We start from the raw sequence: 26,562 nt of genomic DNA, 5'->3' as shown, positions 1-26,562 counted from the left end.
GGTTTATCTTACTGGCACAAATGAGCATGCCTGGGTAAATTTCTACTAGTGGCAAAAAAATTTGGAACACTATTATTTAGAATATTACAAGTTAGAAAGGCTTTGAGGATCAAGATTAAATTTAGGAATAAATTTGAACCAGTAGTAACTGAAAGTTACTAAATACATCACATGTTGCAAGACAGCGATGCATCAAAAAACTCCAACGGCATCAAATAGTGAAAACTTTAAGCCAATTATCACCTGAACAGAAGGATCTGTTCATATCAGCAGTGTAAGCTAACAGGAAACAATGGTAATGTACATTTAAACTGGTATCTCCGGAGACTTTATTATATGCCTGCAGGCGGGCTTCCCAACAAGACCAGGACAGGTCTGTCTTTTGCATGGTGGGAGTTTAGGTGGGAGAATGGGGTGCCAAGAGAAGAAATGGCAAAAGTTCCTACATCTGGTCATTGTACAGTGACTCCTGCTGAGAAATGTTTGTGTGAAGTGAAGTGAAGTGAGGAAAGGATAACACAGTTCAGGGCTTCGCTTCCTTTCGAGAGCATGTAGGCACTTGCTGATTGACAAATGAACAATGGGCACTTGAGTGTCTGGAATTTGTGAAACGATATCCCAGCATGAATCAACACTTCTGGAAAATAAGGTACCAGTTGGTGGGGTATGAAAGGAATAGTGGTCAGGATTATGGACAACTTTCAAACCAGAAGAAAAACAAAAATACCTGGAAAAACTCAGCAGGTCCGACAGCATCTGCGGAGAGGGATACAGTTGACATTTTGAGTCCATATGACCCTTCATCAGAACTAAAAAAATATAGAAATTAGATGAAATATAAGCTGATAGAGGGGGTGGGACAGGTAGAGCTCGATCGGGGGCCAGTGATAGGTGGAGGCCAAGAAGAGACTGCCAAAGATGTCATAGACAAAAGGACAAAGGGGTGTTGACGGTGGTGATATTATCTCAAGGATGTGCTAATGGGGACATTAATGGTAGCAAGCAGGACAAGCTAGTGGTAGATGGCCCTATGGGGGTGGGGTGGGGGGGGGAAGGGATCGAAATGGGCTAAAAGGTGCAGATGAAACAATAAAACAAAATAAATTTAAAAATAGGTGGGAAAAGAAAAACACTGTAAAAAAATTATAAATTATTGGAAAAAAGGGGAATCGGAAAGGGGGTGGGGATGGAGGAGAGAGTTCATGATCTGAAACTGTTGAACTCAATATTAAATCCGGAAGAGTGTAAAGCGCCTATTCGGAAGCTGAGGTGCTGTTCCTCCAGTTTGCGTTGAGCTTCACTGGAACATTGCAGCAGGCCAAGGATGGACATGTAGGCATGAGAGCAGGGTGGTGTGTTGAAATGGCAAGCGACAGGGAGGTCTGGGTCATGCTTGTGGACAGACCGAAGGTGTTCCGAAAAGCGGTCACCCAGTCTGCGTTTGGTCTCTCCAATGTAGAGACAACCACATTGGGAGCAACGAATGCAGTAGACTAAATTGAGGGAAGTGCAAGTGAAATGCTGCTTCACTTGAAAGGAGTGTTTGGGTCCTTGGACGGTGAGGAAGGGGTAAGTAAAGGGGCAGGTGTTGCATATTCTGCGGTTGTATGGGAAGGCGCCGTGGGAGGGGGTTGAGGTGTAGAGGGTGATGGAGGAGTGGACCAGGGTGTCCCGGAGTAAACGATCCCTGCGGAAAGCCGCCGGGGCTTGGGGGGGGGTGAAGGGAAGACGTGTTTGATGGTGGCATCATGCTGGCGTTGGCGGAAATGGCAGAGGATGATCCTTTGAACGCAGAGGCTGGTGGGGTGACAAGTGAGGACAAGGGGACCCTATCTTGGTTCTGGGAGGGAGAGGAAGGTGTGAGGGTGGATGGGTAGAAGATGGGCCGGACACAGTTGAGGGCCCTGTCAACTACCGTGGGTGGAAAACCTCGGTTAAGGAAGAAGGAAGACATGTCAGAGGAACTGTTTTGGAAAGTGGCATCATCAGAACGGATGCGACGGAGGCGAAGGAACTGAGAGAATGGGATGGAATCCTTACAGGAAGCGGGGTGTGAGGAGCTGTAGTCGAGGTAGCTGTGGGAGTCAGTAGGCTTGTAATGAATATTGGTGGACAGTCTATCACCAGAAATTGAGACAGAGAGGTCAAGGAAGGGAAGGGAAGTGTCAGTGATGGACCATGTGAAAATGATGGAGGGGTGGAAATTGGAAGCAAAATTAATAAATTTTTCCAGATCCAGATGAGAGCATGAAGCGGCACCGAAGCAGTCATCAATGTACCAGAGAAAGAGTTGTGGGAGGGGCCCTGAGTAGGACAGGAACAAGGAATGTTCCACATACCCCATAAAGAGGCAGGCATAACTGGGGCCCATGCAGGTACCCATAGCCACACCTTTTATTCGGAGGAAGTGAGACGAGTTTAAGGAGAAATTGTTCAGTGGGAGAACAAGTTCAGCCAGACGGAGGAGAGTAGTGGTGGATGGGGATTGTTCGGACCTCTGTTCGAGGAAGAAGCGGAGAGCCCTCAGACCATCCCGGTGGGGGATGGAGGTTTAGAGGGGTTGGATGTCCATGGTGAAGAGGCGGTGGTTGGAGTCAGGGAACTGGAAATTGTTGATATGACGTAGGGCGTGAGAGGAATCGCGGATGTAGGTGGGAAGAGACTGGACAAGGGGAGAATGGAGTCAAGATAGCGAGAAATGAGTTCCGTGGGGCAGGAACAGGCTGACACGATCGGTCTGCCGGGACAGTCCTGTTTGTGGATTTTGGGTAGGAGGTAGAAGCAGGCCGTCCGAGGTTGGGAGACTATGAGGTTGGAAGCTGTGGAGGGAAGATCTCCAGAGGAGATGAGGTCAGTGACAGTCCTGGAAACAATGGCTTGATGTTCAGTGGTGGGGTCATGGTCCAGGGGGAGGTAGGAGGAAGTGTCTGCGAGCTGACGCTCAGCCTCTGTGAGGTAGACTGGGTGACTGCTTTGCGGAATACCTTTGGTCTGGCCGCAAGCATGACCCAGACCTCCCTGTTGCTTGCCATTTCAACACACCACCCTGCTCTCATGCCCACATGTCCGTCCTTGGCCTGCTGCAATGTTCCAGTGAAGCTCAATGTAAACTGGAGGAAAAGCACCTCATCTTCCGACTAGGCACTTTACACTCTTCCGGATTTAATATTGAGTTCAACAATTTCAGATCATGAACTCTCTCCTCCATCCCCACTCCCCGTTCCGATCCCCCTTTTTCCAATAACTTTTAATTTTTTTACAAATATATTTTTCTTCTCCCACCTATTTTTAAATTTATTTCGATCTATTGTTTCATCTCCACCTTTTAGCCCAATTTGATCCCTTCCCCCCCCCCACCCCAGCCCCACGAGGGCCATCTGCCACTAGCTTGTCCTGCTTGCTACCATTAATGTTCCCATTAGCACATCCTTTAGATAATATCACCACCGTCAACACCCCTTTATCCTTTTGTCTATGACATCTTTGGCAGTCTCTTCTTGGCCTCCACCTATCACTGGCCCCCTATCGAGCTCTACCTGTCCCACCCTCCCCTATCAGCTTATATTTCATCTCATTTCTATATTTTTTTTAGTTCTGATGAAGGGCCATACGGACTCGAAACGTCAACTGCATCCCTCTCCACAGATGCTGTCGGACCTGCTGAGTTTTTCCAGGTTTTTTTGTTCTAGATTTCCAGCATCTGCAGTATTTTGCTTTTTTCAAACCAGAAGGATCAGCAAACTCAGCTGCTCATCAAAAATAAAAATACAAGTTGTTCTTGTTGCTTAAAAAAAGAAACAGAAATCACATCTACATACCTGGACTGCAAGAAGCATCTGATAGAACAGCAGTTTGGCTGTTTGTTCTTTCAATCCTTTTGTGCGCGCCACTCGATCAAAAAGTTCTCCACCTTCCATCCTTAAAAAAGGATAATATCTTAAATCAAATTGGGTTTTTATACCTTAGTATGACAAGATAACCTCTTTTATTCATATTGCAATCAGAATTCATTTCAGGATACAACATAGGACTGCAAAAGAGAAACAATTCAATAATGCACAACCACATTTTAAAATCAGGAGACAACTTAAACAGAATTGTGGTAAATTAACTTCCACGATGTTATGAGCAATTGCACTGGGATCCTTCAGCAAACTCAACTAATGCTTAATACACAAATTTGCAGCAAGTCCAGTCCCTTTTAAATGTAAAATGAAGTTGAGCATAAGAATTTATAAAGCAGCAACCACAAAAATACACTGATCACACCTCAAAATAATGTTTTATGCTAACACAGGAATTTCCACTCCATAGTTTATAATATAGCACGTCTCTATTTTTCTGTTCATTGAAGCTAGCCTGTCTCGAGGTATACCTGGTCCCTTCAAGGCACAAATTATTTAAATGCCTCTTCTTACATTAATAGCCACATTTCTTTATTTCTTTCAGCTAGTTTCCCCGTAGAGAAAAATCCAACTTCAGAGGAAAGCCAACTTTGGTGAAAAACCTTTGATCAAAAAATCTAAAGAGGAAAAAATACACTTTCACATCTTTAAAAAGGAAGTGAAGTGCTCAGTAAGACCATCATTTAGTTTCCTCCCTTTTATCCCCACTTTATATTTTAAAGGATAAAATAAATCTCTCTTATAATGGAGTACATCTTAATTTTGATTTCATTATTAACTCGCCCTCCACCTCCTACCCCACCAAGGATAAAGATCAATGGTAGTTACTTTACATATTTATATACACATGGAATTAATCAGTGCCTGAATAAATATTCCCTTTCAAATATTTCCTTGATGTCCATTTAATGATCTATCAATTCCTCAGGGTAGTGTCCTAGACCCAACCATCTTCAGCTACTTCATCAATGACCTTGCTTCCATCATAAGGTCAGAAGTGGGGATGTTTGCTGATGATTGCACGATGTTCAGCACCGTCCAAGGCTCCTCAGGCACTGAAGCAGTCCATGTCCAAAGGGAGCATGGCCTGGACAATACCCAGGCTTGGAATGACAAGTGGCAAGTACCATTTGCGCCACACAAGTACCAAACAATGACCGTCTCTGGCATTACCATCGCTGAATCCCCCACTATCAACATCCTAGGGGTTACCATTTCCAGAAACTGAACTGGGCTAGCCATATAAGTACTGTGGCTACAAGAGCAGGTCAGAGGCTAGGAATCCTGCAGTGAGTAACTTACCTCCTGACTCTCCAAAGCCTGTCCACCATCTACAAGTCAGGAGTGTGATGGAATACTCTCCTTTTGCCTGGATAAGTACCGTTCCAACAACACTCAAGAAGCTTGACACCATCCAGGACAAAGCAACCTGCTTGATTGGCACCCCATCCACAAATATTCACTCCCTCCACCACCAACGCACAGTGGCAGCAGTGTGTACCATCTACAAGATGCACTGCAGAAACTCAGCAAGGCTCCTTGGACAGCATCATCCAAACCCACAAATGCTACCATCTAGAAGGACTAGGGCAGCAGACACATGGGAACACCACCACCTGGAAGATCCCCTCCAAGCCACTCACCATCCTGACTTGGAAATACATCACAATTCCTTCACTGTCACTAGGTCAAAATCTTGAAACTTCCTCCCTAACAGCACTGTGGGTGTACCTACACCACATGAACTACAGCAGTTCAAGGCGGCAGCTCACCACTTTCTCAAGGGCAATCAGGGATAGCCAATAAATGCTGGCTTAGCCAGCAACGCCCACATCCCATGAATGAATTTTTTTTAAAGTTTGTTTCAATTCATTCCACTTTGGAATGAAGGAATGTTGATTTCAATAAATTACTTGACTTCAACCAATGCGATTGCACTAAGAAACAGAACAGACTAGATGTCTCCAGCTGCTGATTATGCAAATGTAGTTTCCAAGCAATTAAAATAAGGCCAAAGAGATGAAACACTTACAAATCCAATACAATGTAGAAAGAGTCTTCAAAATCAAACACCTCCTCAATCTTGATTATACAAGGCTTTAAGGAGAAAAAAAATAATTTATTAGGCAGACATTAATATTTCAGTAGAAAAAAAAGAGGCAATTTCTGTAACTTACATGGTCCAATTTCTTTAGAATCTCAATTTCTGTTGCAACATTTGAAGTGGAGCATTTTGCAGCAGCATCCTGCAGAAAAACAAGGACTTGTAATAAAGACAGTCCAATGCTAACAAGTTTAGTTCATGTACAAGGCTTATCCAGAAATCAAGTTGTATGAAAATGGCTTTTAATCAGCCATTCAAGACATTTTGTGTATGAACTTGAGGCAAGATTTATAGCACAAAACAGCTGAACTATTAGCAGCTTCACCTCATGCAAATACTCTGGCATTACAATTGTGTTTGGCAGCCTTCAGTATAACTGGCACAGTGCCTCAGTAACAATAACTACTTTGCAGCCAGGAGACTCCTGCAGAAAAGTGGGCACTGGAGGTACACATGAATTACTTGAGCCCCTCAACACTCAAAAGTGTGTTCAACAGCATGCAGTGTGCAGTTTCAGGAGCAGGCTAGTGCTTTTGGAAAAAAAAAATGACTGGCATGTTTTAAGATAATTTATGCAGCCTGGAGATTGAAAATTTATCAGAATGTTTGGCATATTAATTTCCACAAAAAATGGGCCACACAGAACATCTGTAGCTGCCTAGATACTTGTGTTAAACATACCGTACAATAGCTCCAGACTCAAAGCAGGTTGCAGACCTAGTGAAAAGCTCTCTAATCATTTCTTTGCCAGGCCCTTCATGAGTCACATACGCTGATATTATGCTGTTAAAAAGCAGCTTTATTTGTTGACGTTAAGATTTGCAAACACCTGTTTAAAAACTAAAAATGTGTTTAAGAGGGAATATTTACTCAGGCAGGATTCATTACCTGTAGATTATTTATCAATGGGAGGTTATTTTACAAAGGGATTTTGCTTTTGCCATCACATAGCATTTTCCTGCAATTTTTAGAATGATTTAAATATATCATTTTCCTCCAGCCTGAATCTGAAAGGTTGTAGACATCTGCAATTTTCTTCAATTGAAAACCATGGAAGCCAGATAGCCAAAGGCTTTCTCTCATGAATGCATTGACACATGCCCCATATATTAAAACCAGTCTCTAAAATGCCCTCACCCAACGTGCATCCCAGCCAAGAAGCACAGAGGACAATTATATCAACCAACTACTTCCCCAAGATGATACAACTTGTTCCCAAGTTTCTGCTGCTTTGAAACTACCCCTAGGAGTTATGATAGTAGCGTGGGCTGATTTACCCTCTGATTTTCTGGCACTGTGGGTAAGACTAGTCCATCACCTGACCTGTAAGTCTTTCAAGCAGAGATTGGGCACTCGCCACAAGAATTGATAACACCCATGAACACAAGCTTCACCATTCCTTAAAATAACACTTTAACACCCTAAAGTAATGGATGGATATTTGGCCCAGCTAAGTTCAGCCACCTAGAAAAACGTGCAGTTCCTTTCTCCTCCTCACCACTTCCCCGTCACCCTCTCAGTCACAGGATTCAACTAGCTCTTAACGTAATTGAAAGGTTCCGTTTCACTACCCTATCAGGAGTGAGCAATGCCTGTTAGAAAACAAGTTCCTAATTTCAGCCCTAAATTTGCTCACCAGCAGTTTGCAGCCTGTGCTTTTGTTACAATTTTCATGGCATACTTCGAATTACTGTCCGAGGCTTCTACACAGTTAAATAACTTTACATAACTCGAAGGTTCCCTCTGTCACTTCCTTTCTTGCTTTGCCGATGTTAAGCTCATTCAGTTGTAAAAAAGCCCTTCTCAGATACTGAGCAATTCAGTTGGTCATACTTACTCCTTGCTCAGACACAAGTTGTGCAAATTTTGGCTTATGTACAATCTTCACAGCCACCTTCTTACAGTTTGTCTTCTCAAATGCCAGCTTCACTTCTCCACACACCCCGCTGCAGGACAAAGAATAATTTAAAACGAGGAATTAATACAAATTAAAGAATAAGACAAACTGCACATAAAGATAAGCTACATGAGGAACTTGGTTTATACATGCTGTGAAGATAATTCCCGTTGGCATTATGATAATTCACTAGTACAGTATTGGAGCTCCTTGGATGCACGTTTAGAGAGAAGATTTATAGAATTATGTGGTTCTGTACTTCGATAAATGAAGCATTAAGCCAATCAAGGAATTATAGCATTCATGAATGGTAAACAGACTGATCAGTAAGAAAACAGATTCAAGAAAAATACACTGATGATCTTTCATTTTAATTGAGCAATTTAAGAACATAAAATACTAATTGCATTTTGAACTTGGAACTTATTAAATATCATTCTGGTTAATGCAATGTTAATTGATTTCAGCCAGTACAATTTTCTAATTGATCCCAGGTTAGGTTTCTCTTTGAAGGTCAGTGGGGGACAGGGGAGGAATAGGATGAAACCAACCATCAGACCAATCACCTTCCAGGTGGCCTTACAGAAGTTTGAGCAGGCTAAGTTAACATGCCCCTTCCCCAAAGATCCAATAACCCATCCATGCTGAATCACACAAGATGAATGAACATTTGGGCATAGCAGGGGGGGGGTTCCAGGCACTTAAAAATCATAGCACAGCAAAAGGAGAAAAAAAAACTGCAGATGGTGGAAATCTCAAATGAATGCAGAAAATGCTGGAATATATAGCAGATCCTTTAAAAAGGAAAAGGTATATTAACTTGACTCTTCCAGTTAGTTATTGTATAATGTTTTCCTAAACAATTGCACAGTTGTTACTCAGAATATTAAAAAAATAAAATAAGGGCTTTGAATAAGCCAAAAGTAAAAAAAAAGGTCATTGTACTTACGAGCCAAGAGGTTTTGAGATGATGTATTTATCCCGGAACCCTTTTGGTAGGTTCAATTGGTCATCAGTTGTGAGATCAGAAAAGACAAAAACTAGAAAAAACAACATAGGAAATTTAATCATCTGCATCATTTAAAAAGCTTTTGTTGAAACTACAGTACTACTTTGTCCCACTTTCAAACTGTAGTAATAGAAAAGCCCACATTTGGGTTGAGAAGACGACAATACTATTTTCAAATATTCCAGGAAATGTTACTACATTATCTGTGGCACAGTAAAATGCCCTTTAAAAGGCCATTTTTAACTCATGGGGTGTGTCATGTATCTGAGTGATTTCACTCTCCTCTGGAGCCAAGTTTCTTATTAAAACATCCGCATTAAACCACAGCATTTACAATTTTAACAGATTCAAAAAAAGGGGAACTGTTATTCAGAAATCTTTAAAATTTTTAGCTCAATAGCTGGTAATTACATAGAACATAAGAACTAGAAGCAGGAGTAGGCAATTCAGCCCCCCGACCCTGCCCCGCCATTCATAACTACCATGGCTGATCTCATTTCGGCCTCAACTCCAATTTCCCACCCTCTCCCCATAACCTTTCAACCCACTACTAATCAAAAATCTGTTTATCTCCTCCTTAAATTTATTCAGCGTCCCGGCATCCACTGCACTCTGAGATAGTGAACTCCACAGATTCTCAACCCTTTGAGAAAAGTAATTCCTCCTCATCTCTGATTTAAATCTACCACCCCTTAGCCTAAAACTATGGCCTTAATTAATGCAAATAGAGGCTCTCCTGCAGTATTGCTCAGTCCGGAACGTAGACCAGGGAGCACAACATGACGGGTACCAAGAAGCCAAACAACCAAGTTGAAGCACAGATGAAGTAGGGTTGGTTTCCAATTATCTGGCAACAGCAAGCAGCAAATTTATAGAGGCTGAAGTGGCAGGAACATTCCCAGGCACTAACCCAATAGAAAACAGCAGTGCCTGCTCTGTTTATTATAAAGGATGCTTGCATTATTATATGTTTCAAGCCATTGTACACAATATTACATTTTTTTTTTTTAATCGGTTGTATTTTCCCGATATAGAACAAAAGTTCACAGCTTAGCATTTTATTTGTTTATATTGTCTGGCCTTTTTAATTGCTGTACCAAGTTGAAGCAGCAACAGCATGCTCTTACAATTACAAAATCCTGATGTATTGTATACCTATCTGCTTCAAAGTGTGGTACTCATTGGGCTCAAAAGGGACAATACAGCTTAAGGCTGTGTCTGAGAGTTTTGTCCAGATTGCTTGTACAGTGACACTGTATATATTCTGAAAGTTCCAGTTTGCTATTTGGTTGAACCTCTCAGACACCTAAAAAAGAGGCTCAAGTCTTTAAAAAGGGAAAAGATGTCATACACGAAGGAATGAACTTTAATTCATATATTGCCTTTCGCGACTCAGAATGTCCCAAACTACTTGACAGCCAATTAAGTACTTCGGAAATGTAGTCACTGTTGCAATGTAGACAAACACACCAGGTAATTTGTATGCAGCAATGATATGAATGATCTGTTTTAGTGATGTAGGTTGAAAGATAAATGTCAGCCATGACACCGAGAAAGTTTCCATGCTCTTATTTAAGTGATTCCACAGGATTTTTTACATCCCTGAGGGGACAGAAATGGACTCAGGCGCTAGAACAAGGCCTCCAGAAACAATCCAAGCCCCAAACTTTCCAGTGATCTGAATTTGCTCCAAATAAATGTCTAAGTCCTCCACCTATCATTGGCCCTCTATCCAGCTCTACCTGTCCCACCCCCCTCAAACAGCTTATATTTCACCTCATTTCTATTTTTCTTTAGTTCTGATGAAGAGTCATACGGACTCAAATTGTTAAGAGTTTTCCTCTCCGCAGATGCTGTCAGACTTGCTGAGTTTTTCCAGCTATTTTTGTTTTTGTCTAAGTTCTGTTTAATCTGGTCTACAAAACAACCAAATGAATTGGATCAAAAACCAAGGTTTTAAAAACACATTCTTACCTTTGTGCAATTCATGATTAATTGCTATTTCAGCATTATTGCACAATGGAAATCTTCGATCTTTCCCAATTATCTGACCGTTTAGGAAGGTACCGTTCGAACTGTGATCTTCAATAAATACAACAAATGTGCTTCCAGGACCCTTTTCCTAATTAAGACCACAAAATAAGTTTTTAAAAAATATATGCCTTAATTGGGCATTGGAGGAGGTAGAATTGCCTAGAATTTCCCTAATCTCAAATAAATGTTTGTTGAAATTGATGAAGATAGTAGCACTCCTATCCCAATTCCAAACACGTTATTTTGCACGCGGACTAAACTGACTGGAACTGCGTGTTTCTGTCCACTTAGTCAATTAACATTTACATTTGTTATTCCAGCTGATCCACAGTTGGGGTGGAAGGAAATATAGGAAGGAGGGCAGAAATTGAACCAATAAATGGGGGAAAATGTGCTGTATTTTTTATCTTTAAATTTAGTTTGTAATTTAAAAATAAACACTGACACTTTCAATCTCACTGCCTTGAATTAATTACCATAGCTGACTTCCAAACACAAAAACTACAAATCAGACCTCACTGTTATCAAAAATGACAAATAACATTAACAGCTTCAATTAAAACCATTGGGGAGTTCAGCCTTTCATTTAAGAGGGGTACAAAAGAGGCTTTCAGCCAGGGGCACCTAACACTTTAAAGTTGCGACCGTACCAAGTGAACCATATTCTGAGAAATGAGGGAAACCACATTTCAACAGATCTTGGCTGTTACTTCCCACTTTAAGACAGTTTCGCAAATATCAGGAAACATGGGGAAGAGAATAATTAAAAAGTAGTTAATAGAATTACTTTTATAAATTTATGCCGATTGCAATAAAAGGATTTCCAATAAATCTATTGTGACTATTGTCTTAAATATCACTTTTTAAAAAAAAACATCTTGGGGGGTCAGGGGAGAAAATTATCTCTTGCAAGGTTAGTTTCACCAGCCCTGGCAGCCTTCTGGTATCAGTTGTCCAATCTTCATCCATTTGCCTAAATAGCAAGGATTGACAGGTTCTGCAACTGTTGATCACAATCAAATAACTTATCTGATATGTATGCATTGTATATGCACATATCTTAAGATGGTACTCAAATCAGTTTTGTTCTAATATATCAAGTATTATGTTCCCCAGTTTCTATGTTCAGAATGAGACAATGGAATAACAAAATTGGCAAAGGGTCATTTGAACTGGCACCTAGACCCTGCTCAAACACATAAGAGGAAACCTTCAATGTTCCACCACGCTGAAGTGTTGCCATCACTTACTCTGATTATTCTGCAGTGCTTTTTGCTATACGATTTGAAGTGCTCCTTCCTCTTCAATACAGGATCATCAAAACAGTAGTGACACGATTTATCCCTCCCGAACCAGTATTCATTATTTAAGCAATCTGTGACAGAAAAGACATGCAGCTGGATGAATCCATCCCAAAACCCCTTCTAAAGTATATGCAAGTATATTTTGGTAGCTCTTATTTAAAAGTGACACAAGGTACTACATTAGAGACAAGCACAGTACAACCAGTTATCATCTTCTCTTTAAAGTTCTGTGTCACATGACAGGCTTTAGCACAACTCTGATCAATATGGCTACTGTGGTGCTCAGTGGACCTGCTACTCAATGCACCTCCTCGCCTCCACTCATGGAAGTAAAACTTCCCAGGAGCTGCCATTCTGTAGCATTCATTCTGCTTTGCTTTCCAGTGAGAAAATAGGGGTAGCCCAGCAACCACAGAATAAACGAAGGGACCTGCTGAAACTATGGTCAGGATTTTCGATTTGTCGGGCAGACGCGGAGCCGACCACCACCTGCAATCGGCTCCGCACCGCGGTTTCACACAGGCGGACCAGTTAAGGCCCGCCCTGCGTTGATCGCGAGTGGTAGCGCTGAGCCCTACCTGTGTGGGCAGGGGAGACTCTTTCGAGTTATCAACAGTCACAGATTGCAACTCTTTCGAGTACAATCACAGTTCTTGGTTTCTGGGAGTGGGACATGAACCCACAACCCTCTGATTCAAAGGCGAGGGTACTATGAACTGAGCAAGGGGAGGAGGAAGTGCCGGGCCTAGCTTGCAGTTTGCGCATGCGTGCAAAAGAGCGCTTCAATCTCCGAGGCATGGAACTGCCTCAGGGAGATTGAAGCGCTTTTTTGAAAAAAATTAATAAAGAGCAGAACAATTCAATGTAGCATGTACCCTCACATGTGACTGTGTCACAAGAGATGGGACATGTTTTAAGTTCGATTGAAACTTTTTATTAAATTTGTAATAGCTTCAGGAAACCTCACCTCGCTCGTGAATGAGGTTTCCTGAAATACGTAAAGGCCGCTTGGCCTTTTCACCTGCCCGCCAACCGTAAAGTTAGATGGGCAGCATAAAATTCTGGTCAACTACCTGGTTAATTGGAAGACCTATTAAGGCCATTCTCAGCGGGCGCACAGCAGCGCTCGCCCAACGAACGAAATATCGTGCAAATTCACGATGTCGAGACACACGCCCAACATCATCGCGTGTCATTTTACGTTCCGCCCACACACTGAATGTAAAATTCTGCCCCGATGTTTTAATCGAATTATTGATCATTTAGGGATTCTCACCCTTTCCATGATAAAGTGCCACCAACTTATAATTACCCAGGACGGCATAATATGCAAGAGTCAAATCAGAAGGTCACAATGTGAGGAAGTGGAGATGCAGAGCTGCAGGCCATCACTGCGATGCAGTTGGAATGAAACATTTCAGAATGGTTTATGACAGGAGAGAGAGAAAAACAACAGCAATTTCATCTATATCATCCTTTAAATGTAGAAAAAATTTCCCACAGTATTTTATGGGGGAAACAGGGCATAGATGCTGAGCCCATGTATGTAAGGGAGCAAAGATGGGTTTTAACAAGGTTTCTAAAGATAAGTAGTAAAAAGGGATCAGAAAGGATAGGCAAAGCAAGAAAAATGACTTATTTTATAAAGCACCTTCCATGACCTCAGGATGTCCCATAGCACTTTACAGTCAATGCAGCCAAAAGTTGGAATGAAGGTAAATACAGCAGCCACTTTGCCCATAGCAAGGTTCCACAAACAGCAATGAGGTCATTGACCAGAAAATCTGTTCTAGAGATTTTAGGTTTTGAGTTAAATATTGGCTAGAACACACAGAAGAACTTGTAGCTCTTCTTCGAAAGGTGCCATGGGATCTTGCACATACACCCCAGACGACAGACAGGGCCACCATTTAACATCTCATCCAAAAGACAGTACCTCTAACAATGCAGCATTCCATCATCATTGCACTTAATAGTCAGCCTAGGTGCTCAGGTCTTTGGAATGAACCCACAATTTTCTGACACAGACGTGAGAGTGCTACCACACACCCAAGGTAGACAGAAGGCAGGAGACCCTGCTACCAATGGTGGGGTGAAGAGGGCAGATTGCCAGAAGGCTAGAGTCAGAATTATCCACACAGAAAAGCCACACTGGATGAGGTTGCAAAAGTTGTGAAGAGATTTGAAGAGGGCAAGAATTTTAAATACAATGTGCTGGAGCACAGTAAAACATTGTTGGTCGGGATGATGGATGAATGCACAGGATATTGGCAATAGAGTTATAAAGGGTGGAAGATGGCTGGTCAGCAAGGAAGGTGTTGGGAAAAGCAAGTGGAGGGGTGATAAAAGTGTACAAGTGTCAGGAGTTAAGTGGGGTCAGCAATGGGCAAAACTGTGTGAATAAGATATGGGTTTTGAAACTCACTGCTGAATCAAACAGAACACCAAGATTTTGTACCCCTTCATTCAGCCTAAACCAAGTGTCGAGGAGTAGGATCAGTAGCAAGTGAATGGCCGGTAAAAAAATAATGCTTCTGAATTGGAGGCAATTATATCTTATCCAAGACTGTCATGTAGGCAGTCTGGCAGCAAAGAGATCATCTTTGGATCATGGGAGATTTGGTTGGATGTTGTTAGTATACACAAGGAAGCTGACCCAAAAACTGCAGAGCACATAACAACAGATGGCATGGAGATGAGGACCATGGAAGGACTAAGGTTCTTGGGGAACTCTTAGGAAACTGTGCTGGAGCAGTAAGAGAATTCCTTCCTGGAGATGATAAAGAAGATATGGTCAGTGTCAAACACTGTAGGAGTCAAGGATAGCAGGAAGGATAAAGCACCTTGGCCACAATGAGAGAATTTGGTTTCTGAATTTGACCAGAGCAATCATGATGTGTGAGCAAGGTAGAAGTCAGACAAAAAGGATTTGAACATGGGAGTTGAGATAAGCCAGATCATTCAAGGACCTTGAAGCGGAATGGGATGGTGCAAAGAGGATAGCAGTTGGACATGGGTGAATGGATATGGAGCGAACTTCTTAAAAACACAAGTCAGGAGTTTTGAAAAAGAGGAACAGTGCCTTAGCAATGTGTAAATGTACCCCAAGCAACTGATGCATTCAGAGCCTCCTATCCATTACTGTACTCTAGTCATTGCTCTGCTCCTGCTCGCCAGTTCCCTATTTAAATCAGACACAACTCAATGCCCTTGTGCTGTAAAGACTCTATTAAGTGATCAAAGTCTCAGTGAATTACATTTTTTCCTTATTAAAAAAAGCATTTTACACATACAAGACTAGCAGTCAAGAGAAAACACATAGCTCCAACACCAAGGCTTTGCCATAAAAAGTCCACAAAACAGAATACATTTGATATAATATAATGTGACATACTTTCCAACACCTCACTGTTGCTCTTACAGACAGTGATTATTTTCAAATTTTTAACCTTTCAAAAATAGATATCGTCACCATTAGGAAGGATATCAACTCTTAGTATTCAACAGGACAGCCACTACTTTCAATCTAAATAGACTTAAAATGGAATTAAATAAATTCCAATGGTTTAACTCATTTAATGAACAAATAGCTGAAGCAGAAAGGAAGCTTCCAGTTTCAATCCATAGTCTATGATGAGCTGGTTGATCTGGGTTGGCAAAAAGAGGCCTGAACAACTATGGAAAGAAATGGTAAAGTCAGCCTGAAGTTTACTCCTGATCAATATTCAACTAAGCCTGCTGGAATGAATGGACACTTGGACTCTCCTCATGCTAACCAGCGTCAGCCATCAAGGCTCACAGATGAATAAAAGCCACTTGAGTGAGATGCTACAGGGTGAACGATGCTCATGTAACCATGAGCATTGACCCAACAAAATCAAGGTTTGGAACAACTTCTCACATATGAACTATCCTATGTGGACTAAACTTGTAGGTTAAGAGCAAGCATTTCACATCATATATTAACTGAGCATTGGCCCAAATTGTCTTGATCTGACCCTACCCCCACAACGAGTTTAAAGCAGAAGGAAGAAATTGTATTACAGTTTGCTTTCAGGCTGCCAATGAACTATTAATGGCTATCAAATATTGTTAAATGCACAAAAACACAAACAGGAAACCGAGCATCAGGAAGTTTGACTGAAAAGTCTTCTCAAGTCTGCGTGGCTTTTCAAAACATTTCTCAATAATGAATTCATTTTTAAAAAAACATTATTGTTTAACTTATTTCTTTTTGACTAGTTTAAAAGAAAATTAATTTTAGGTGCCTCTCACTTCTCTAAGATAAGCTGCTTCTTCAGTTTCTAACACAATATCTGGGCATTTGCTTGGTGACTAACACATTTACTCTTTCTTCACTCCCTCTACCACTTTAAAATCAATCTGACCTAAAAGTGTCATGAAACATAAACATGTAATTAAAATTTAGTCAAAAATTTACAAAGCCTTATTTACCTGTAGTCCTATGAGAAAACGGGAGCATGACATTAAATGAAGGCTGTAAATGTCAATGTTTGTTCTTCAAACCAGTCCATATATAAAATGTTCATTTATTACCAGAAACATTTTCACAATGTCAAGAACATTTTCAGGACAATGTCAAAACTGTTTATTATTTCCTGGGTTTCCTAATCAAAACTTTAACATACCAGTATGTTTTCCTGCTCCTCCTTCCAATATGATTCATATATAGTGTCTTTCTCTCCACGCCTCCATTCAAAAACAAACATAAAATCACAAATTACAAAAAGTAACAGTGCCATTTCATGCTTAGCTTGCACTTTTGAGGTTTATCCGACACCATTCAAGGTACAACTCTTTTATGGTAATGCTTCAACAGTGTTAGAGATTAGAGCTTGCAATTACTTTAGACAGTGGCACTTAGTCATTACACCACTTTTTTTAACCATTGGTAATTCAGAAGAAAGCATGCGGCCCTGATGAAGAATTCATTTTGAAGTATTAACCTCACTTGCTCTTCAGACACTGACTGCCATGTTGAACATTTATCGCATGATGTTTTTAATTTCAGATTGTGATATTTTTCTCAACTCAGAAAAAGAGTCACTAGTTATCACTTTAATATATTATTTGTTTTGTGCCAACAGTAACACCACCCACACTGCAAAAAGTAACTTACAGCCATGCACAAAATTCAATCCACACAATTTATTTCACAGCCACACTCCTAAGCAGGATTTCAAGATCCAGATAACTTCCATGCTTGTTATACAACAGCAAAATGCAGAACTTCTCAAATATAGCAAGTCAATTCTAAACCAACATTTATATATTCAATTCTCCCATCCACTGCCACAACCTACTTACTCTCTCAGCTTTATGCCATTTGCCCACAACCAATTTCAATTTGTTGCACTGAATTGCAGTGTAACATGAAGCCTCAAATTCGAGTGACTGGCCAGGAAATTTGGCTATGCAGCACCTGTTTTTGGGTGCTGAATGGCATCCTCAGCCTCCAAAATGGCGGGAAGGAAGTGCAGGCCGATTATGAGCCAGAAACACCCATCGTGGGTAAAAGCCAAAAAACATGCTGTGCCGTGCCCTGAAATAGGTTGAGAGTTTTGTGGAAATGAAAGTTAGGGATCGAACAGCAGTTTGAGGCCCTCCCCCACCCCTGCAAGAATGTCTGCACTTAAGGAGACCTTGAAGGGGCAACATATTAGGCCTCAATCAACAAGGTAAGCTTTAAAAAGATGCTTACCCAAATGTAAAACCAGGAGTAAGAGTGTTGCTACAGTACATGAGCAATTTACCTTGAGATAGTGCTATTGTCTGGATCTTCTATTGTAATTGTACATAAGCAATTTTGCATTTATTTTACATCAAGCAGCTAAGACTGCATTTTGTAGTTGTTTCTTCAAATATTATAAAAAATGACTTTTTGTAATAGCCTGTTTCACATCAAAATAAAAAAGGTGAACACTGAACATAAATTTTTAAAAGCCCAATAAAAGAATCAGCATCTTAGCTGCTACAGTATAACTGCAACCACTGCAAAAGTCAATTTAAACCTATAATTTAAAACAAAACTCTGCAGATCCTGGAAATGACATGTTTGGCATTTAATCTCTCCTGAGCTCCAACCTATCCTGACCTATTTTGCTCCACCCGCTCTTTTCAACAGCTAAAACCCACATCTCTATCCCTCTTTGGCTCTGAATATCATACGGACTCAGGACGTTAACTTTGGTTCTCTCTCCATAGATGCTGTCAGACCTGAGATTTTCCAGCATTTCCTGTTTTAAAAACTTATAATTTATTTAATTTGCAAACATTTCTAGCACTTTGCAAGCACAGGCTTTCCTAACAAGACTGTTGCATAGTTGACTTTTGGCTCCTTTTGTGTCAATACAGAGGTCGAGAGAGAAACAAGTATAACCATCAGTAATATCTCTGAAGCCCACCCAGGTCACTAAAGCCAGAGAAGTTCTCCAGCTTAACTCAATTTTAAGCGTTCGAAATAGGCAGTATATAGTAAATTGTAAAGCGTCACAGGCTTGCACAGCTCTCAATAATTGCAACATTAGGTGCATTTTTCAGATTTCATATTCAACTGCTATCCGAAGATTAAGGCATTTTTTTTTTAAAGTGATGCGCAGTCCTACAGTAGCCAAAGACGTGTAAAAATTGTTTACCGAAGTTCCAAAATCCTTTCTCCAACGCCCAGAGGCGTCCCCAGGGTTTAGGCGATTCCTCCACTTCTGGGATGGTAGCAAGGTCCTGGGTAGAGGCGGAATCCAGGATGACAGTGGCTGCTGAGGAGAGGCTGCTCGAACCTGTGGCGCTGGAGGATGAGGCGGACTGAGACTGGGATTGAGACTGACTCTGGGACTGAGATGTGCCGGTAGCGCTCTCCTTCGACATTGTTGGCTGACACCAGACCAAAATGGCAATGGTAAAAGAAGAGATGGATATGGAGGGGGGGGGGGGGGGGGAACTAAAACACACACAAAAAAACTTCCAGCGACGTGGTAATTTTTTTAATATTTAAAAAAAACTTTAACCCCCACTTTAAAAAGTTTGGCCCAGACTTTGACGATAAACTATGGGAGATTTTCCGTGGGGATAGTCATTGTTTATTGTCCAGCAATAAAAAAGGTTGATGCTAAAACTCAACTCATTGCATCTCGGTGCCGAGTCTGCTCCCCATCACGGAATGAAACACCAGCTATTATCCCAGGTGGACAAATGTAAAATGTCCAAATGTTGAACGAACTGCAATAAAAATAAATAAATAAATGGAAATGATAGAAGGGAAGCCGGACAAATGCCTAGAATGAGCTTCCTCCAGCAGACCAGCTCGGTCTTTGCTGAACCGCTTCAGGGCAACGTAAATGTGTGGCTCCCAAAACAATAAATCCTATCTTTTCATAATACCTAACATCCATCAATCTTATTTATTTTTTACGCACATGGAACGAAATTCCACCGTAAAGCTATTTAAATTCTCCCCCTTCTTCTGCTCCTCTCACCTCCCGCCCAAACCTCCGAGGGCGATCGCGCCAACTCTTCACCTTTGACCTTCCTCCAACTGCTGCCCATCGCACGAGGAACATCTTTTACGATTCTATTATATCTCTGCACGCAAATCAACATCAAAGATGGTATTTCATTCTAAACTCGCCTCGCTTTTAATAAAAGGTTTATTTTCATTAAAAAAATGTTTTGTCTTCTGCCGCAAGGCATTCTGGGCGAAGGCAACGGTCCCGGTCTTGGTTTCAAAAAAAGAAATGGGCTCGGGTTTCACTCCGTTCAACGTCTTTTACTTCTTGTCAGGCTGGCAAATGGTGAAAATAGAAATTGTTGTTGGTGGTGGGGGGGGAATAAAAACAATATTTGGGGATCAGAAAATAAAAATGTTTTCGGTCGCCATGGCAACAGGCCAGTCAACCGAACATATTAGTTCGGTCAAGTCCCGCCTCCAAATAGCTGATTGGTCAGAAGACCCCGGACCGGTGCGTCTTTGAGCCGTTATTGGCCTTTCCCGACGTCAGTCATTGAACGCTGACGCCTGCTTTATCATCAAGGTAGGTTGAGGGATTGTTGAGGCTCCAGCAGTGATTTTTTTTTTGCTTTATAAGCAGCAACAATAACAATAATATCTTTGGGGGGCGGGGGGAGAAGAAGAAAAGTTTACATTGTCTATATTTAAGATATTGAAAGTGTGACGGGACTATTTTCTGCTCTCAGTCCAAAGGCGATGGTGCTCAGCGAGAACTCGTCCAAGGAAGGGAGTGAGTCGGAGACCCCTCAGGTGGAGGAGGTACAGGAGGGGAGCTCAGAAGATGCCTCCCCCTATCAACTCGGAGGTGTCAGCAGCAAGCCCCCCAACAGACCCCGCAACTTCTTCAGTAGAGGTAGTGTCGACCCCAAAGTAAGTACAATAACAAACCTATGAAGAAAGCACCTGCATTAAGAGCATAAGAACTAGGAGCAGGAGTAGGCAATTCAGCCCCGCCATTCATAACGATCATGGCTGATCTCCTTTCGGCCTCCACTCCAATTTCCTTCCCTCTCCCCATAACCTTTCGACCCATTACTAATTAAAAATCTGTCCATCTCCTCCTTAAATTTATTCGGCGTCCCGGCATCCACTGCACTCTTGAGGTAGTGAATTCCACAGATTCACGACCCTTTGAGAAAAGTAATTCCTCCTCATCTCTGATTTAAATCTACCACCCCTTAGCCTAAAACTATGGCCTCTCGTTCTAGAATGCCCCACAAGGGGAAACATCCGCTCTATGTCTACTTTGTCTATCCCCTTTAGCATCTTATATACCTCAATTAGATCTCCTCTCATCCTTCTAAACTCGAGCGAGCATAGGCCTAAACTGCTCAATCTCTCCTCATAAGACAAGCCCCGCACCTCTGAAATCAATCTAGTGAACCTCCTCTGAACCGCCTCCAGTGCAACTACTTCCTTCCTCAAGTAAGGGGACCAGAACTGTGCACAGTACTCCAGGTGTGGTTTCACCAATGCCTTGTACAGTTGCAACAATACTTTCCTATTTTTATACTCTATTCCTTTAGCAATAAATGCCAAAATTCCATTTGCCTTTCTTATTGCCTGCTGTACCTGCATACTAGCTTTCAGCGATTCATGCAGGAGGACACCCAGATCCCTCTGCACTGAAGCATTCTGAAGTTTCTCCCCATTTAAATAACAAGTTGCCTTTTTATTCTTCTGACCAAAATGGATAACCTCACATTTATCCACGTTAAACTCCATCTGCCAAACTTTGGCCCATTCACCTAACCTGTCCATATCCATTTGTAAATTTCATATTTCTTCATTGCAACTTACTTTCCCACCTATTTTGGTGTCATCTGCAAATTTAGCTATAAATTCTATCCCTGAATCCAAGTCATTAATATAGATTGTAAATAGTTGGGGCCCAAGGACCGAACCCTGTGGCACTCCACTAGTTACAGCTTGCCATCCAGAAAAAGACCCATTTATCTCGACTCTCTGCTTTCTGTTGGTTAGCCAATCCTCTGTCCAAGCTAATATATTACCCCTAACTCCATGTGATCTTATCTTGTGTATTAATCTTTTGTGTGGCACCTTATCAAAGGCCTTCTGGAAGTCCAGATATACTACATATACAGGATCCCCATTATCCACTTTGCTTGTCACATCTTCAAAGAACTCTAGCAAATTAGTCAAACATGATTTACTCTTCATAAAACCATGCTGATTCTGATGGATTGCATTTTGACTTTCCAAATGCCCCATTACTAATTCCTTAATAATGGATTTCAACAATTTCCCAATGACAGACGTTAAACTATAGTTTCCTACTTTCTGCCTCCCCCCTTTTTGAATAAGGGCGTTATATTAGCATTTTGCCAATCCACTGGAACCTTTCCAGAATCCAGGGAATTTTGGAATATTATAACCAATGCATCCACTATCTCCGCTGCCACTTCCTTTAAGACCCTGGGATGTAGGCCATCAGGTCTTGGGGACATGTCACTCTTTAATCCCAATAGTTTGCTCAGTACTTTTTCTCTAGTGGTGGTGATTGTTCTAAGTTCCTCTTTCTCTATGTCCTCTGCACTACCTGTTACTATTGGGGTGGTACTAGTGTACTCCACTGTGAAAACTGAGGCAAAATATTGATTAAGCGTCTCTGCCATTTCTGCGTTCCCCACTATTAACTCCCCAGTCTCATCCTCCAAGGGACCAACATTCACTTTAGCTACTCTCTTTCCTTTTATATACCTGTAGAAGCTTTTGCTATCAGTTTTTACAGTTTGGGCTAGTTTTCTTTCATAATTTACCTTTGCTCTTTAAGTTTTTTTTAGTAACCCTTTGTTGATCTTTAAAAGTTTCCCAATCTTCCAGCCTGCCACTGACCTTTGCAATTTGGTATGCCTTAGTTTTTGCCTTTAAGTTATCTTTAACTTCCTTTCTTAGCCATGGATGCTTTTTCCCCCTCTTACCATCTTTATTCCTCATTGGGATATATTTTACATGGGAGGAATTGAATATCTCCTTAAATATCTGCCACTGTTCATCAACTGTCCTACCTTGTAGTCTTCCTGCCCAGTCCACTAGGGCCAAATCTGCCCTCATACCTATGTAGTTACCTTTGTTTAACTCCAGAACACTAGTGTGGGACTCAAGTTTCTCGCTCTCAAACTGAACTTGAAATTCTAGTATGCTATGATCACTCTTCCCTAGAGGATCCTTTACTATGAGATCATTAATTAATCCCATCTCATTACACAAAACCAAATCCTGCTCCCTGGTTGGTTCCACAACATATTGCCCCAAGAAACAATCTCTAATACACTCTGTGAACTCTCCCTCAAGGCTACCCTTGCCAATTTGATTAGTCCAGTCTATGTGCATATTAAAATCACCCATGATTATTGCCGTGCCTTTCTTACATGCTCCCAGTATTTTCTGGTTTATACTGTGCCCTACTGCTAAACTACTGTTTGGGGACCTATACATTACTCCCACCAGGGACTTCTTTCCCTTGCTATTTCTTATTTCTACTCAGACTGACTCTACGTCTTGCTCTCCAGTGCCTATATCATTCCTCACTATAGCACTGATCTCTTCCTTTACTAACAAAGCTACACCACCTCCTTTTCTTTCCTGCCTATCCTTCCGAAACACTGAGTACCCTTGGATATTCAACTCCCAAACTTGTTCTCCCTGTAACCATGTCTCAGTAATCGCCACCAAATCATACCTATTTATCTCTATTTGCGCTGTTAACTCATTCATTTTATTCCAAATGCTACGTGCATTCAGATACAAAGCCTTTAAGTTTGCCCTATTGTCAATTTTCCCTACTCTTATATGATTCTTTGGTGCAATATGGCGTTCACACACTCTGTCCCTTCCTTTCACTTTTTGATAGCAATCAGCCTCGTCACTAACCTGCACTCTTACCTTCTCCTTAAACTTTGATTTTTTATATTTCCATGCAACTGAACCCCCCCCCACTCTTTAGTTTAAAGCCCTATCTACAACCTTAGTTATGCGATTCGCCAGGACACTGGTCCCAGCATGATTCAAGTGGAGCCTGTCCGAACGGAATAGCTCCCTCTTTCCCCCGTACTGTTGCCAATGTCCCATGAATTCGAACCCACTTCTCCCACACCAATCTTTGAGCCACGCATTTACCTCTTTAATCTTATTGACCCTGTGCCAATTAGCTCGTGGCTCAGGTAGTAATCCAGAGATTATTACCTTTTTGGTTCTGCTTTTTAATTTAGCTCCTAGCTGCTCGTATTCCCTCAGCAGAACCTCTTTACTTCTTCTACCTACATCGTTGGTACTTACGTGGACCATGACAACTGGATCTTTCCCCTCCAACTCCAAGTTCCGCTGCAGCCCAGATGAGATATCCTTAACCCTGGCACCAGGTGGGCAACACAGCCTTTGGGACTTTCGATCCTGGCTACAGAGAACAGCATCTATTCCCCTAACTATACTATCCCCAATTACAACTACATTTCTCTTTTCTCCTCCCACTTGAATGGCTCCCTGCACCACAGTGCTATGGTCAGTTTGCTGATCCTCCCTACAGTCCCCGCTCTCGTCCACACAGGGAGCAAGAATCTTGAACCTGTTGGATAAGGGCAAGGGCTGAGGCTCCTGCACTGCTACTTCCTGGTAGCGTCTTTCATGTCCCTAAGCCACTCACGACCCATATGAAGCACTTTTTTTTGGAGACGCGATATAGAAAACTGCAACTTTAGGAAAAGTCGACTTGCCAACCAAGCGGCACCCTTTTCTTCTGTGGCATAAATTGTTGTGGTCATTTGAAATTTGGCATTCTCGTACTTGTCCTGATGAGTGCACGACAAAAAGCTTCAGCAACATTTCTTTTTTCAGCGATGTTCACAGTTGCTTTTGATCAGCTTTCCAAGTGAAAACACTATAACATTATTCACAATAGTTGTCCTTCCATCAGTTGAGACTGGGCATGTTATTTGCTGGTATATTTTAAAATAACTAAGGCTAGTGTAGGCTAATCAATCTGATTTCATTCCAATTTTAAACTTTCCAGATAGTTACTCGATTACAAACCAGTTATCATGTAAAGGAGGAAAAAAAAGAAATCTGCCAAATTATAGTACCTTCTGACAAAGCATCTGTCGAATCATTTGAAGAGCTTTCTGATGATACACTAAGCGATGGAGGACTGGATGTGGATTTGGAAGGTAAGAAAAACTAACAATGCCACTTGATTCATGTTGAGCCTAATTTTTTTTAAACAATGGGAGGCACACATGAAGGTATTGAAACTTTATCCAAGCTCTATACAATATGAAATCTTAAAGGACTGCCCAAGAGCTAATCTCTATGCCATAGTGGATAATGCCACTGTCTGGTGTGGCACTGAACCATGCAGACCAGTAAGATACCAGGTTAAATCCCTTGTTTATAATGAGTCAGATGATATCTGGTTACGGAATAAGAGCACAATTGGTTCTCAATGTTTGTGGGTTAGGGAGGAGGGAAATCGATCCAGGTTTTCACTCCTGCCTGATTAGAGCAATTAACTGGGCACAAACTATGTAAATGACTATTGTAACATTTCCAAATTTGCTGATGACACCAAACTGGGTGTGAATATAAGTTGTGAGGGGGTTGCAAGGAGACTTCAAGTGGACTTGGACAGGCTAAGTGAATGGGCTAGAACATGGCAGATGGAATATAATGTTAATACGTGTGAAGTTATTCACTTTGGTTGGAAAAAACAGGAGGCAGAATATTTCTTAAATGGAGAGAAGTTGGGAAGTGCGGGTGTCCAAAGGGACATGAGTGTCCTTGTTCATGAGTCACTAAAAATTAGCATGCAGGTGCAGCAAGCAATTAGGAAGGCAAATGGTATCTTGAACTTCATCACAAGGGGATTTGAGTACAAGAGTAAAGATATATTGCTGCAGTTGTACAGAGCCTTGGTGAGACCTCATCTGGAGTATTGTGTACAGTTTTGGTTCCCTTACCTGAGGAGGGATATACTTGCCATAGAGGGAGTGCAACAGAGGTTCACCAGATTTAATCCCTGGGATGGTGGGATTGCCTTCTGAGGAGAGATTGGGATGACTGGCTCTTTGTTCCCTAGAGTTTTGAAGAATGAGGGGTGACCTCATAGAAACTTACAAAATTCTTTCAGGGCATGACAGGGAAGATATAGAAAACAAAAACAGAATTACCTGGAAAAACTCAGCAGGTCTGGCAGCATCGGCGGAGAAGAAAAAAGTTGACGTTTCGAGTCCTCATGACCCTTCAACAGAACTGAGTAATATTAGGAGAGAGGTGAAATACCAGCTTATATTTCACCCCTCTCCTAATATTACTCCGTTCTGTTGAAGGGTCATGAGGACTCGAAACGTCAACTTTTTTCTTCTCCGCCGATGCTGCCAGACCTGCTGAGTTTTTCCAGGTAATTCTGTTTTTGTTTTGGATTTCCAGCATCCGCAGTTTTTTGTTTTTATCTAAGATATAGAAAAGATGTTTCCCCTGGCTGCTGAGTCTAAAACCAAGGGACATAATCTCAAGTTAAGGGGAAGGCCATTTAAGACTGAGATGAGGTGAAATTTCTTCACTCAGAGGGTGAGGCAGCTGTGGAATTCTCTACCCCAGACGGCTGTGGAAGCTCAACCATTGAGTATGTTCAAAACAGAAAGCAATAAATTTCTGGAGACTAATGACATCAAGGGCTATGGAGATAGTGTGGGAAAATGGTATTGAGGTAGAAGATCAACCATGATCTAATTGAATGGTAGAACAGGCTCAAGAGGCTGAATGGCTACTC

General features: G+C 41.6%; 2 protein-coding genes across 3 annotated transcripts in view; one reads left to right on the top strand and one right to left on the bottom strand.

The window, feature by feature from the left end:
* The window catches only part of chek2 (checkpoint kinase 2), a 37,235-nt gene extending 17,816 nt beyond the window's left edge, over positions 1-19,419 (bottom strand). Inside the window, exons 1-8 of one of the 2 annotated variants that reach the window (XM_078554458.1) lie at positions 18,910-19,419; positions 12,200-12,324; positions 10,890-11,037; positions 8,856-8,946; positions 7,847-7,955; positions 6,083-6,151; positions 5,938-6,002; positions 3,819-3,918 (exon numbers count right to left, since the gene is read on the bottom strand). In XM_078554458.1, coding sequence (XP_078410584.1) covers positions 3,819-3,918; positions 5,938-6,002; positions 6,083-6,151; positions 7,847-7,955; positions 8,856-8,946; positions 10,890-11,037; positions 12,200-12,324; positions 18,910-19,138 — 936 coding nt within the window. In that variant the 5' untranslated portion in view covers positions 19,139-19,419. Of the gene's footprint in view, positions 1-3,818; positions 3,919-5,937; positions 6,003-6,082; positions 6,152-7,846; positions 7,956-8,855; positions 8,947-10,889; positions 11,038-12,199; positions 12,325-16,708; positions 16,857-18,909 lie in introns of those variants that run through there. The other variant, XM_078554459.1, reaches the window with a different exon arrangement.
* lrrc74b (leucine rich repeat containing 74B) overlaps positions 19,068-26,562 on the top strand; it is a 47,115-nt gene continuing 39,620 nt past the window's right edge. The window contains exons 1-3 of the mRNA XM_078554457.1: positions 19,068-19,118; positions 20,472-20,648; positions 24,808-24,961. Of these exons, the coding sequence (XP_078410583.1) occupies positions 20,475-20,648; positions 24,808-24,961 (328 nt within the window). The 5' untranslated portion in view covers positions 19,068-19,118; positions 20,472-20,474. The remainder of the gene's footprint in view (positions 19,119-20,471; positions 20,649-24,807; positions 24,962-26,562) is intronic.

The sequence above is a fragment of the Cetorhinus maximus genome, chromosome 12, assembly GCF_964194155.1.
Source record: "Cetorhinus maximus chromosome 12, sCetMax3.hap1.1, whole genome shotgun sequence".
Taxonomy (NCBI): Eukaryota; Metazoa; Chordata; class Chondrichthyes; order Lamniformes; family Cetorhinidae; genus Cetorhinus; species Cetorhinus maximus.
The sequence above is the reverse complement of the archived record's forward strand: the minus strand, read 5'-3'. Positions and strand labels throughout refer to the sequence as shown.